The 14,209-nt window shown below is 37.0% G+C and overlaps 2 protein-coding genes, 1 long non-coding RNA gene and 2 other non-coding genes across 6 annotated transcripts in view; 2 read left to right on the top strand and 3 right to left on the bottom strand.

Moving 5' to 3' along the window:
* The window catches only part of LOC124199241 (putative gustatory receptor 28b), an 86,406-nt gene extending 75,476 nt beyond the window's left edge, over positions 1-10,930 (top strand). The window contains exons 1-12 of one of the 2 annotated variants that reach the window (XM_046594984.1): positions 7,155-7,295; positions 7,481-7,528; positions 7,587-7,643; positions 7,812-7,893; positions 7,953-7,999; positions 8,064-8,122; positions 8,291-9,726; positions 9,787-10,022; positions 10,101-10,377; positions 10,444-10,518; positions 10,637-10,726; positions 10,797-10,930. In XM_046594984.1, the coding sequence (XP_046450940.1) occupies positions 9,274-9,726; positions 9,787-10,022; positions 10,101-10,377; positions 10,444-10,518; positions 10,637-10,726; positions 10,797-10,844 (1,179 nt within the window). In that variant the 5' untranslated portion in view covers positions 7,155-7,295; positions 7,481-7,528; positions 7,587-7,643; ... (2 more) ...; positions 8,064-8,122; positions 8,291-9,273 and the 3' untranslated portion in view covers positions 10,845-10,930. Of the gene's footprint in view, positions 7,296-7,480; positions 7,529-7,586; positions 7,644-7,811; positions 7,894-7,952; positions 8,000-8,063; positions 8,123-8,290; positions 9,727-9,786; positions 10,023-10,100; positions 10,378-10,443; positions 10,519-10,636; positions 10,727-10,796 lie in introns of those variants that run through there. The other variant, XM_046594983.1, reaches the window with a different exon arrangement.
* On the bottom strand, positions 3,423-5,758 carry LOC124199239. The gene is made up of 4 exons (XM_046594981.1): positions 5,624-5,758; positions 4,705-5,531; positions 3,731-4,627; positions 3,423-3,642 (listed from the first exon to the last, which is right to left on the bottom strand). Exons 2-4 carry the CDS (start codon positions 5,430-5,432, stop codon positions 3,597-3,599), a joined length of 1,671 nt encoding a protein of 556 aa, XP_046450937.1. The 5' UTR covers positions 5,433-5,531; positions 5,624-5,758; the 3' UTR covers positions 3,423-3,596.
* Positions 8,155-8,229, top strand: LOC124201229. The gene has a single exon (XR_006877559.1). It is a non-coding gene; the product is annotated as a small nucleolar RNA SNORD36 (small nucleolar RNA).
* A 240-nt stretch (positions 10,931-11,170) lies between the features above and the next one.
* On the bottom strand, positions 11,171-11,242 carry Trnam-cau. Its single transcript has one exon. It is a non-coding gene; the product is annotated as a tRNA-Met (tRNA).
* A 1,250-nt stretch (positions 11,243-12,492) lies between these two features.
* On the bottom strand, positions 12,493-13,284 carry LOC124199246. The gene is made up of 3 exons (XR_006876764.1): positions 13,131-13,284; positions 12,751-12,821; positions 12,493-12,676 (listed from the first exon to the last, which is right to left on the bottom strand). It is a non-coding gene; the product is annotated as an uncharacterized LOC124199246 (long non-coding RNA).
* Positions 13,285-14,209: the final 925 nt, after the last annotated feature.

Genomic DNA, 14,209 nt, shown 5'->3' with positions numbered 1-14,209 from the left:
TTTAAATTTACTATACTATTACTTCAGAATTGAATACTTTCCTGATAGACACTTATTGCGTTTTGATATGGCTGATGAATTTGTTTATAGGACATAATCTGGTTGTCACTTAGTTTCAGCACATCTAATGTATCAATATTCAGCTCTTCATAATGGACATTGCCCATTTGATAGGCACGGACTCCACAGCTTGCACAACCTTGCAGCTCGCAGTTCTTGTCAAACGCCGCCTGGAACTGGTCAACAATAACGCCGAGGTCACTTGGCTTCAGGTTGGATTCAATTTCTTCTTTTAGGCACTGGACGGTCTGTTCTTCGACTTCAGCAGATGTATGAGAATGAAGCAGGTTTACTTTGGCAAATCGACTTTGGCCTGAATTTACTGCCATAGTAAGAAGTGCAATACTGGGATCTCGTTCAAAATGCTTGAGCTGTTGAAAAGATGGAGTTCCTTTTGAATGTAAAGTAAAAGAATTTGAAAGACTTGGCCTGGATGCATTTTGATTAAACTTCAAAGATGGAACAGATGAATCTGCATAATGTAGGACCTCGACTTCAAACATGTCAGGAATCTAAATACAACATTTGAAATTATTCCCAGTTGTAATTGGGTTGTCCACTCTCCTTGCCAAGGATGTTCTTGAACTTAATTACCTCAACTTCAACATCGACAAATCCATCAGGTGTAGGACTATCGTCAATTGGTTGATCCACAATATCTTTCGTTTCAGAAGAACCTTCCTAAATGGAGAGGAATACCAATTGCTTGTAAAAACAATGTAATCAAAAGTTCTTGAATATCACTAAGGTTGGTCAGAAAAAACCTGTTGGCTACCTTTCCATGTTAAGATTACTTTTTTTCTATTAAACTAATTACCTGAATCTGTAGTGCGGAAGAATTTTGTTGTTGTTTAAGCTGCTGATGTTCTTTATTCCGCTTTTTATGCTTTGGACTTGTAAAACACCCTTTTGATTTTGGTGGCATCTTTCACAAAAAGCTAATGACTAAATCCGCATGAAATAAAATAAAATTTAGTATTACCAAATGAATCAAAACTCAACTAAGAGCTGAGATAGATTACTGTAAGTTTACACAAAAAGTTTGAAGATAATCGATGCAGTAGTTTAGATTTCTATAAATTTATTCTGATTCTGAACAAGACATCAACAGACTGTCAACAGACAACCTAATGGATTTTGTGGCTCAGAACAGCGTACACTCCCCCACATCCCCCCCCCCCTCCTACACACACACACACACACACACACACACACCCGCATTTACTTTAATGCCTTCTGGTAGTACAAGTACTACCCTCAGGGATAATTTCTCTTTTGTAGTGTTCTAAGACGCGCGGCTTCAAGCCACTGTTGGCAGCAGGACAAATCAAGCGAAGAATCTGTGATAATTATAAATGTAAAATAAAGGGAAATGGCAAAAATGTATACAACTGCAACTTCAGTTACCTTAATCAATGGTTCCTGCTTACATATGAAATCTTCAATGTATGAACAAACTTTGTCAGTATCAATTCCATTCAAAAGGTCTTGCTCCACTTGAAGGGCCTCTTGGAATGCTTCTGAAATAGTGATTTCTTTAATCAATTCAGCGACAGATGTATCTGGAAAAAATTTTATGCGTAATACAGCTTAAATAATGGCCAGGAAAAATACAACAAAGAATTTACGTAGCGCTAACGACTGTTTGGTGGCTTGCATCTGCGGCAGTTTTGCTACAAACTGCTTCAACTCGCTGACAGTTTTTGCTTCGTGTCGTTCTTCATACTGAGCTGAAATAGCTTTAGCTTTGCGACTGAGTGCAGTACCCACGGCTGAAAAGTTCTTGTCCCTGCGAAAATAAATAACTTTAAAACTGTCGGAAGCAAAATTTGTCTGATTCAAAATTTCACCTCAAATCAGCGTAAAGCTCTTAGGCCGAGTTTAGAACAACAGATTTAACAGAGCTATCATCAGAGCGAGCTGACTGGCCCGCATGTGATGAGGCTTGAAAATTTTCTCCTGGAAGCTTGACTGTATCTAAATAACAATGAAACCACAAAATGCAAGTAAAATAATTGTTTTACTCAATACTTTCTTACTATGTTTTATTCCATAGAATTCGTCGATAAGACCCTCATAGGTCAACTGAGTGACAACAGGAGTTATCAAATCTACAGTCCTATCAATGATCATGAGAGTGTCGAACAACAGAGACATGGGGGGATCACAGTCTACCCCAATATCACGTCGCATTCGAGTCATCAATTCGAATAAGTTACGGGCATGGCGCCCCTTACCCACAACGTTGGGGAAAATGCCATATAAACTTTGGAGGGACATTAACCCATGAGCCATTTGGTGTAAGGAGCTGATTTCATTGTCAACATATAAATCCTGAGAATAAATTTGAAGAAGTTGATGACAAGCAATCCCTTTCAAAGTTTGGCTCATAAATAAATACCTTGAAAACTTATCGAGTTCCATTGAAATGACATCACTATCTAGTGGGAAAAAATCAACAGGCAGTTCATCAATAGAAGTAAGAGTTCCATACACTCCTTTGTCCTAAATGAAGTAATAATTATGTCAACAATTTCTTCTTCGCTGATTTAAGTAACTTTAACCAACCTTGAGCCGCTGTTCACATACTGCACTTTGTCGGGAGACAAAAATTAACTGATATTCCTTACTAGCAGAATGTCCTTGGCTTTCTTCGCTGAAATGTAAATCAACTTATTGTTGACTATTTAAAGTTAAAATATGTAGATTATTCATACCTGTGCAAGTTATCGGCAATAAAATCCATCAGCTCAACTTCAGGTCTTGTGATGAACAGTATATTTTTAACAGATATGGAGGGCAAGCGCCCAGGTTTTAACTGGAACATTTTTACAACATCTAGTTCCTTAAGAAAACTGTATTCTACCACCAAACCAATGGGGCCAGTGAGTTGTTCATCCCAAAATATTGCCTAGCAAAATTGATGAATTTACGTACATTTCTTAAATGGAATAGCACACACCAAAATACCTTTGTTCCACTGAACTTCTCTAAAAGAGAAACAATATCCTGTAACAATAACAAAACTGTTGACGAAATTTATTTTTACTGAACAAGACATCAACAGACTGTCAACAGACAACCTAATGGATTTTGTGGTTGTCCTAAGTCACAAAAAGCTAATGACTAAATCCGCATAAAAATTAATAAAATTTAGTATTACCAAATGAATCGAAACTTACCTAAGCGCTGAGATAAATTACTGTAAGTGTACACAAAAAGTTTGAAGAAAATCGATGCAGTAGTTTAGTTTTCTATAAATTTATTCTGATTCTGAATTAAAGGTTCTGGAAGCCTGGCCCAGAACAGCGTACCTCCCCCACACCCCCCCCCCCTCCACACACACACACCCGCATTTACTTTAATGCCTTCTGGTAGTACAAGTACTACCCTCAGGGATAAAATAGCCTGAAGATCCGCAGTTGACTCACGCTGGTCGACAGAGAACTGGAAAACAGAAATCGTCTCAATTATTTTTCCTTCAGCTATTCCAGCGGTAACATCATTTTCTGGAAGCCTCGACGTTGGCACAGCGTTCATCTCCCCCTCTTAACCTTGTGGGATGTAATGCTATTTATTTTCCTAGTAGGGTCGTATGTCAAACAAAGTAAAGACACAACAAATGTTAAATAGCACACAATGTATGACAACTCAATTAAAATAGAGTTACAGTTCCAGCAGAGAGCTAAACAGATCTTCGACATCCGGTGGGACAGTGTTGGCCACTTGACAACAATTCTTCAACGTTTCGACTTCGTACATTGTGGCCAACTCCAGAAGCTGCTTGTAATCGGTGTCTTTACTTTTACTGGCAAAAGTGTCCAAGGAACCAGTGAGGAATTTAAAGAAAAGTATCACAATATTGACGTCGAATTCCTCCAACGAACCATTGTCACCTGTGTAGAGGAACCGCAAGAAATGTCTCACAGTATCGACATCGAATTCCGCTCCAAATGTGACGATAGATTTCCCCGTGTTGCTGATCTTGTTTAACAAGATATTCAGAACAGGACTCCGAGCGGATAGGATTACTCGATGGGCTTCCATTAATTTGAAAGTTCCGACAAATATTTCGACATCAGTCCACTTTTGGTTTGTTGCGGCGACCCATAAATCCTTCAACCATCCATCGTCCATCATCTCGTAGTTATAGTTGCTGATCGTGCAGACCGTTTTGATGTCGAAGTTGAATTGATGGTAGATATCGCGATATCCAATAATATCCTCTTCCAATTTAACGGTGAAACGTTGAAGTAATTTTGCGTTGTTTTGCAATTTTTTCGATTCCATTTTCAACCATTGGTTGTACGAAGTAAATGGCCAATTGCAATAAATATCCTCAACTTGCAATCCGCATAATGTTTGATGCTTGGCGCATGTGAAATGTATAAAAGGTTTACTAATACGGACTTCACCGAAATCCCCAGTGATGTAAGCGAAAAACATGTCTTCCTTTTGATATTTCATCATACATTTTGATTGTCCATGTTCATTTCCAGCAAACCGCAAAGAGCATCTAAAAGTGGTCGTCGTTAAATCAACAAAAATTTCCGTGTCTTTTTCTGGCCTAAACAGGGAAAATAAAAAAAATCTAAATTAATGGAACTAAGTTAAATCCTCCTAAAGGTAATAATGGAATATTACGTGACTTGGGAAGAAGGTATTTCCGCTTCCCTATTTATTAAACACTTCATGAAGTCCACCATTCGTTTTGTCTCAATTTTCTCAAGTGCAACTTGGCATAAACTGGTCAGAGTTGTTAGTCTGTACTTTTCAGCCAACATGAGCAGTTGTTTGTCTGCAATTGATGACATTGGTTCACCCGTGTAGATGAAGTGCAAGAAATTCTCCACAGTTGAAGGTTCCACTCCAACAATTCGGATCTGATGACGACCTTTATTCACTGGTTGTTCTTTCGTGAATTCGGCCGCAAACACGGGACTGCGGGCAGCAAGAATGGATTTGTTCGCCAATAATTTCTTGCCTTTCACGATGAATTCAACGTCCGCTAAATTTGGATTGTCCTTGGCAGCCCATAATTGATCCTTGCCGAGACGATCAGACCGTTGATAGGAATAGCCGGAAACGCTTCCTACGATGCAAATTCGAAACACAAATGTCCGCTGTCCGGTGGCCATTTTGTCAAGATTAATTTCGAATAGCTGCAGATTTCCGTCATTGCCAATTTCATCTTCTCTCTTCATTTTCGTCATCGTTGCTGGACTGGTGTCAGCATCTTCGATTCCGTACGTGACGTCTGCTACTCTCATTCCTAGCCTACTGAGATCAGCAACTAAAAATAATAACATCGGCGAATCTGCGTATCTCTTCATTCCTACTCGGAAGACTCGTTCGCCCTGAAACAAAATCATTTTCGAGGCAATTGTTTTCGGTCTTCTTCGACAATATTCATAATCCAGCGGTACGGGACGATCATCTGGGCAGAGTTAGCCATGATAACGTATTTCACACTGGCGAGTGGCGATTTTAGCAGACAAAAATTTTGTTAATTATAGCTATAATCAAAATTAATCAATAAAAAAACAAACATTAGTCGACTCACCACCAGATGAAAGTTTAATAAAAAACGGTCAAACACTTGAAAAATACTAATAATTTGAAATAAAGTTGTAAAGTTGTACAGCACTGATGAGACGAAGGTCGAAGACCCACAACCACCAGTCCACCACAGTGCACAACCACTTGTGAGCAAACCTAAAAAATTAGTGCTGGCGATTATTCATGCGAAATATCGATATATCTGACTCGGCGATATATCTGGCCTAACATCGGAAGATATCGAATATCGATATTTTGTGATATTTGTTAATTTCGTATTTAATCAAAATGGCAACGTGTGCTTTGCCGCCGAACTTTCTTAGCCTTATATATTTCTGCCATTTTATATTTTTGTCACCTGACACAGTTTGTTTTTCATTCCTTAGCCAAATTTGACGAAAATACAATTCCTACAAGGCTACATACCTATTACCTGAATGTATTTTTAATTAGCATTTTTTGTATCATGGCAATGTTGCATATCGAAAATATCAATATATCAGAAAACACCGATTTTTTTAATGATATATCGAAAAACGATATTCGATATAAATCGCCAGCACTATAAAAAATCTGAACAGCAGAAGTTTATCCTCGACGTTCTCAAATCGTTTCATACGCGTTACATCCTCGCCCCGCCCCCTTAACCTTGCAGGGGAAAATGTTTAATTTATTTTCCTAGTATGGACCGTATGGACTATATCAAGAACAGGTAATGACGACCTAATTCTGTATAAGTTGTTAACGAGTGCTTCAAATTCAAATATTTCGTTCCATCCAAACGACATGTTCCAAACGACAACTTTTTACTGGTTTTACTTATACGAAAGTAGTTATCTCTCGGTATAGCTTCGGGACTTCCGCATCAAATTTAAACTGATATTCAGAATCAACATTGGAGAGAAAAAAATAAAACAAATTGATGAAAGAAACCGACAGCTTCATTGCACGCATATATAATATGCTTTTAGTATTATGCCAATACGCTTTGTCGATTTCACTTGAACATAAGATGGTGAGATTGCGGCCACCACAATTATACTCCACAACTAACTCGACCGCCACTATCACGCATGCGAAAATGAAATACTCCTACCCGTTACACCCGAATTGCCTCGCATCCGCTTAGTATATATCCGGCAGGATGGATGAACGTACTAAACGCTATGCATTCCAGCAATGGAAACATCCATTGGATTTCCCAGTGATGGAACAGAACTTTTCTTTTGCTCAAAAGATATTCCAAACGTCGCTCATCATCTTCGGAAAGTTATTAAACGGTACTGCTGTGCTCTTCGTTGTGAGTTTCTCTCGACAGTTGAGTGAAGAGTCACTATGACATTGATAAGCACTACCTATTTTACGTAATTTAAGGAACTTTCAAAAAGCCAAATACTTTTACTACAGTTCCGCATGGAAGTTTTCGTTGTAGTTGCATGACTTTCCACGTTTCGTTTCCACATTTTAGAAACCCTACACGCCCCTCGGACTCGGCGGACGAAGCAGAAGACGGGCACACCGCACACGGCACACCGCACACGGCACAAGTCCATGAAAAAAGACTTGTTCGTGGTGGCACAGACTGTTGGTAGCGTCGTAGCGTGAGGCATCGACGTTCTACATAGAAAAGATGGCATTTGACTCTTTTGCTACGGCTCCACGTGATTGAAATTATGGTAATGTTTTAACTTGAATTGATTCCATTTATCTGTTTCTGTGGTAGTGTCGTGATGCTTTATTATACGCTATACTGAACAACCTTGTTGATCTATTTGTCTACTGAACACTAAACAATTAAAACGCTTACTAATGTTTCCTCTTGGTCTAGAAATGGTTAAATTTTTTTTTCAATATTTCACAGATGCTTTTATACACAAAGTGATCAACAATGAATTGAAGTCCTAAATTTGTAAGTTTTAATATTAATTTCATCCACATACTTTATTTAATTGCCCATTCTTTTCTAGGTAAGGTCTCATCCCAGACATGAGTTAACAATGTGGTTTTGGGCTTTTGGCTACCAGGTAAAATAATTCTTTATGTTAACTAATTATTACGCTTCCTTGTGATGAACAAATTATTGGCAGATCATTATGTTTACCATGAGCTTTTTAATATTTTATCCCACAAATCAATATTCTTTTATGTTACCGTTGATTTTGTGCTAACATTTTCCATATTTACTATCCTAGGTAACTTTTGGACTAGGTCGGGTCTCGGGTGGTCCAAGTTTGCTGTTCTAATGTAGTCTTGTCAGGCAATGTGAAGAAAAAGGTAATTGTTCATTTCTAACTTCAGTAATTTTAGATTAATGATGAATCAAAATTTGACAGATCACAATGTTGACCACCAATTTACGAGCTTTTTAATACTGACTCCTGTATTGAGATCTATTTATACTACACTTATTTATGAGATTAATAGTAAGATTTTTGACTATATAGGTGACTTCTATTGAGGGATTCCCTGACTGACCATAGCCATAGATGACATTATACATAAGGTGACTAACCTATTTCTTTACAATCCTTTTCTTGGTCAATGATGAACTTATATATGGCAGATCATGATGTTGACTATCAAATTACGAGCTTTTTAATACTGAATTTTCTTAAGTTAGTCTTGTTTTCTCCATTATAGATCTTTTGTTTACCATTTTGTTTATTTCTAGGTTGCTGGATTGGTGACACTGAATGTTGACAATTATGATTCAGTAAAATGAATGCCAAAATATTTCAACTGTTTGTCTTGGTTACTTCTAATAAAACCTTGTTGAGCTTCGCTGCTTCTATTTACTATTTCTTAACAATTTCAGTCTTGTCTAGTGCTTTTAAAGTTTAGTTGAACCCCTTATTTGTGGTACCAAGTTTCCATAGTTCTTTCTTTCATTGTGCAAAGGTTTCTTCAATGCTAAGATCGCCTACACATCTATTTTAAGACTTGCTGACAGTCTACTCTTGCAATTTTGGATATTTTCATTTGTATTGAATAATTTGATTGCTTCGTGAGTAGAGATCATCTTCACTTGTCGTTTCCGTGTTGGTTGATTATCATTGCGGCAAATTACGCTATTTCTTCCGGGGGCCATGATCTACTTTGGTTGTGGATAGTCTATTTAAATAAGAGCGATGCGAAGAATTCAGAAGAGCTACTGGTAAATGATAGTACAAATTAGGTGATTTGTTGCGTACTGTAAGTTCGAATGTAGAATTCAGATATTAATGAAATAGTGGGGGATTTTAAAATTTAAAAAAGAAATAAAGCACATTCGGCGTTAAAATCAAATAATCGCTTATCAAAGGGCAATATTTCGATTACCGGAAAAATAATTAATCAGCGATACCAAAAGTTTGGCAGCCAGCACGTATGAAGCTTTATTACTTATTTTAGACCGTTAGAAAAGAATGTAGAAACTATGATTATTCTATTACAAGTCAATCAAGTAACCTCTGGAACCCATTAGCAAATTAGACTCGTAGTATTCTGTTTTATGTAAACTGTAGATATTTCCATGGTTACACCTATAATACGGTATAAACACGTTAACACTCAATACAAGTGCTTCAATGTTCCTTTGACTATTGGCTCTATTGTCCGCATTTTCTGTTTAGTGCGAATATTGAATATAGGACATTCAGTTTCTTTAATTTCATCATGTCGGTATTCGAACAATTACGTCCGTTTGTCGGTCTCTGCCAGGCGTGCGGAATGATTCCTTACACGATAGAAAACAATTTAATTACAAACAAATTTTCAAGATTCACCTTCTCTTTGAAACATCGCACCACTTGGTGGTTCACATGTAATTTAGCTTTTCAATTCGTAAGTATTTGCCTCGCGAGCTACTTCTCAGAAAATGGACCGGACAATTTATCTACCGATCGAAGTCTACCCATCACCGTCAATGTTCTGTTTGCGGTAAACTCATCTGGAACATTTATTCAATTGTTATTGTCTCGCTGGATCGTGATGCGCTACCGTCGGCTGCGAGTTGTTGTCGAAGCCGTGCAAGAAGTCGAGAGGCTTTTGGGAGAGAAATTCCTGGCGCAGCACAAGAGTTCGCTTACGACACGATTTTTTATCGGCTTTATTATAATCCTCACAGTGGTTAGTTCATAAAATTAAACGTAAAAGTCTAATTAATTTTATTGCTATTGGTTGACGTAGACTACAGGCAGTACGATCGTGGTGATGCCTCTTGTGCCGTCCGTCTTACCAGAGAATCCGTCCGCAGTGTTGGTAGCAGTTATATTATTCCTGATGGCGCTAATGGCCATACTGATTGAATGCACACCTTTTTTTATACATCTGTGTTATTACATAATATCGCACTACATGAAAATGATTTTATTGCATTCTGAAACGGATCGTGCTGATGCTGAAGATCAACTACATTTGATCGGGTATGACATTTAATTTATAATTATACAATATTCTCCATTCGAAATAAAAGCATTTCAAGTTCTTTGTCCATATTAAAGGATGGAGAATTTAAAAATCTTGAGACGCAACGCACTGATATTTGACCACCTCTGTCATGCTTCATCAGAATTGAATCACATTTTCTCCGTTCCTGTCTTCATTTTACTGACAATGAAATTTGTCTCGGTCATCAGCACAGCCTTTTTCTCCATTTATTATTTTGTTCATAGAACCGATGTGTTGGAAAATTATAGTTTAATGTTTCCTTTCCTCTTCTTCACGGAAGGGGCTAAAATATTAGTTCTACTCTCTGCTGCAGACATGCCCGTTAATCAGGTATCCAGGCTCCGCCCATAACTAGTTTTAGAATGGAATATATAAAAAACAATTATTCTATTTCAGGTCCGTCTTCTTCGTGAACGATTAACTAGAATGTCACATTCCAGATTTTACCGGAGGTTGGCTGAAAAAATTGCGGTCCGTTTTATTATATATTTTTGCCTAATAGTCTTTAAAAGCTATATGTGTTGTACAGATATAAATTGCCATTTTTCACCGATGATGATGGATTCATATTCTAATGCAAAAAATTTAGGTGATGACTGTCTTGATGCAAATTGATAAAGGACGGGTCCGCTTGTCGGCTGCTGGGCTGTTCGACGTTGGGGTCCATCTCATTCCAGCAGTGAGTGCCTCATTTACCTAATAAAAAGTATTTAATTTAATTTATTTATTTTTATTTATTTTTACTGCAGTTGACAGGCGCTGTAGTGACTTATATGGTAATTCTTCTTCAAAATTAATCAACGCACTTATTTAACTATTTTGTTGGTAAAAACCGGGGTTTTTTGAGCGATTTAATAAACGTCTACCACAGACAATAGGCTACAATACACATTAATTTAAGCAACTTTGTTTTTTTTTCGCGACGGAAAACTAGCCGTCTTCAACACAACAGTTGCTTAAACAACAAATTATAGAAAACTGCATAATTTAACCCTTCTTCAACATACTGTCGAGAGGAGTGAAGTGATGACCAGTTGCTCAATCAATCAATCATTCACCACATATACTTACTAGACATTTCAAATCAACAGTAATAGAAGTTGTACTTTATTTAAATAAAAATTAGCAGAGCGTGGTTTCGATCCACGGACCTCTGGGTTATGGGCCCAGCACGCTTCCGCTGCGCCACTCTGCTTACATATTAAAACAGGCCAGATAACGTAATGTAATGATGCTTTGTTCGAACCTTTATTTGTTGCCCGACGATTTTGTAAAAAAACTGTCAACAATAGTTTACAAAAAAACAAACAAAACAAACATTAACAGCCCTTCTCCTAGAAAGAGATTGTTAAAAATTCGTTTCCAAATGAAAAAAAAAACTTGAAAAAAGCAACTGAATTTCTCTATAGCTTAACTTCTTTTGTAAATTTAAAAGGGAATCGCCCATCATTTTTAAGAAAGATAGTTTTTCGAATTTCAACCCCAAATTTATTTTTGGGGTCAATGTCATTTGGTTTCACATGAGTAGCGATTAGAGCTTGAGAAAATTAAATATAACAATTGACTATACAAACTGTTTACTTTATGTTGAAGATTATATAAACATATAAAGCAAACGCAGGCCTATTTATCAAGGACATATAAATGAGATAGGAGATTTAAAAAACAGCACATGAAAACGATAAAAAACTTATTTGAAATCCGCATATCCTTGAGAATGACAATTTAATTATCTGTCTGCTGTCTTTCAAGTAGAATCACAATTCTTGGAAGAAATATCTCTTGGGACATCATAAAAAACTCATACTTAATTAGAGGAATAATCTTGCAATATACTGACACTAAGATTTTAATGCATTATCGATCGTTATTAAGTGAGGTATATATACGTATACCAATTAATTTCTGGATTAGTATGCCTAAAAGTATCTGCGGGTAGCAGGATAATTTGAAATTTGAACTTATCGGACTATACGGAATTAGACGAGAAAAAAAAAATATAATAATGAAAGAAAGACAACGCTAGATTGGAATTTGGATCATACATGTATTATTACGGAATCGGAGCGATCGTCAATTGAAATACACTATAGCAGCAAGTAGGCCTAGTATGTATAGATCAATGAACAGGCATTCAAAAATAAGCGGCTGATGTCTGTTTCTTTTTTCGAATGAGCTAATATTAACAAGCTTCTAAATTGTATAATATACATTGAGAAGATTGCACTCCTTCGCACTCCTTTCAAATCTTCTGAAGAGACAGTACGTCTTCCTTCGCCGCAAAACATTGGCAATCGGGAGCTATATCCGGCTATTACTTTTTGCGAAACAAATACTAATAATGTGCCAATTCATTATTTAAGTTGTAAGTCTATACTATAATAAGATTTTAAGTCTTCTACAGAAAAAAATCGAATAGGAAAATGAGTCCGTGATCAGCCGACGTGAAAAATAAAAAAAAATATATTATTTGAATTAAAACTGTGGGAGTTAATATTTGTCACGTAGACTGCCTTGAAGACTACCGCGATGACTGACGTTATCACTGTTGTAGGAGATGACATCGGAATTATTGCTCTGCTTTTGCTTATCAGCAGTTGACATTTCCAAGGAATGGGTGCTGGTAACACTATTGAGCCGATTAAAAGTGCATATTATAATTTAAGGAAAGTGATAGTAAATATAATAAAAAGGCTTTATTACAAAGAGATGGATTCCGTTACTTCACTTCTTGATAAATGGTATTGATTTGGGTTGACCAGTTCAGATACAATCTGAAATGAAATGGGGAAAACATTAAAATTTCCAATAACAACACTAAATTTAAGAGATGAAAAGCTATATGACAGGCCAAATATAAACGAATTTGGTAAACAAAAACAAAAACAAAAAAAATCCAGCATCATAATATTTCCTAATTAACGATTACTGAAAGTATATTATTAACCAGTGTGCCCATGACAGACATTCAGTAACGGAAATAAATTGATACACATGTTGATTCAGTAAACATATATATAGTATTCGTGGCTGCTACATTTAATTTATTTACGAATGATGTTTTGTTAAAGCGTTTCCTTTACCTCTAAGCATTTTCAATTGATACGATTTTCCGAGTACTGATTAACAGCGAATGCGAACGACTCCGTTTCGTCGCCATCTGCCTTGTGGATTGTAAACTTTTCATACTGGATCTAGGAATCGACGCACAGCAAGATACCCGCAAGATACCCCCTCTCGATTGATGTAGGCTGACGTTATAAGGATGACCACCCCAACAGACCCTAAAGGCAAAGAGGGGGAAATTTTGTTTTCGCGAGCGCTATTTGGCTTATAGGATGAAGCCCGTCATGGCCGAAAAACAAAGAAATTAGTAGGAATTTTTTCCAAAATTTCAATCGTTAATATCTCGGCTTCTGAGCCGAATATAAAAAAACCATGAAAATGGTTTGAATAGGTCCCATCATTTTGAAATAATCAGAATATTTTTAAGTGCAGCAGTTGACGAGGAACCTGCAGCACAAAAACCGAAAAAAAATTCAAATTTCGGCTACCCCTCTACAGTTTTTTGCTTATATCTCAAAAACAGCAATATACTCTCAGTTTTCAGGGGATATTCTAACCCTATACGACGGATATCCATCTTCGAATACCCTTGCTTAGAACAGGTCTAGAATAGGTTGAACCCTATTCGAAAGCATCGAATGCCCATAGAAGAACCCTATGCGAATTAGATTAGTCTACCCTTAGAATACCCCAGGGTATTCGAAGGGTAGGCTAATCGAAGTGAATTTTAAGATTGAAAATTTTTCCAAGTCCCAACTTCAAAAGTATCAAAACTTTAAACAACGTTATCGATAATACAGCTTTTTAATACAGACAGAATTGCCATGTGGAAGTAGCTCCCCTGGTAGCACGCCTCTATCTATAGGATATACGTCGCCCATCTTTTCAGCCGAGTGAGATATCTTAACCCCACGTCCATAGGATTGCCTATGTCTATAATAATGTCGCTGTAAGACATCCAAATGGGTACGGCTTACAGCCGTCTTCAAAATACTTAAATTTAAGCAAAAAGAAAAAAAGAAACGTTCCTCGATTGGCGCGAAACCACGTTCTTTGAAGTGGTACTCCAGTGCTCTGCCCACTACACCACTCTCTA

This window comes from Daphnia pulex, chromosome 8 (assembly GCF_021134715.1).
Source record: "Daphnia pulex isolate KAP4 chromosome 8, ASM2113471v1".
Lineage (NCBI taxonomy): Eukaryota > Metazoa > Arthropoda > Branchiopoda > Diplostraca > Daphniidae > Daphnia > Daphnia pulex.
This window is presented reverse-complemented; position numbering and strand designations above follow the sequence as displayed.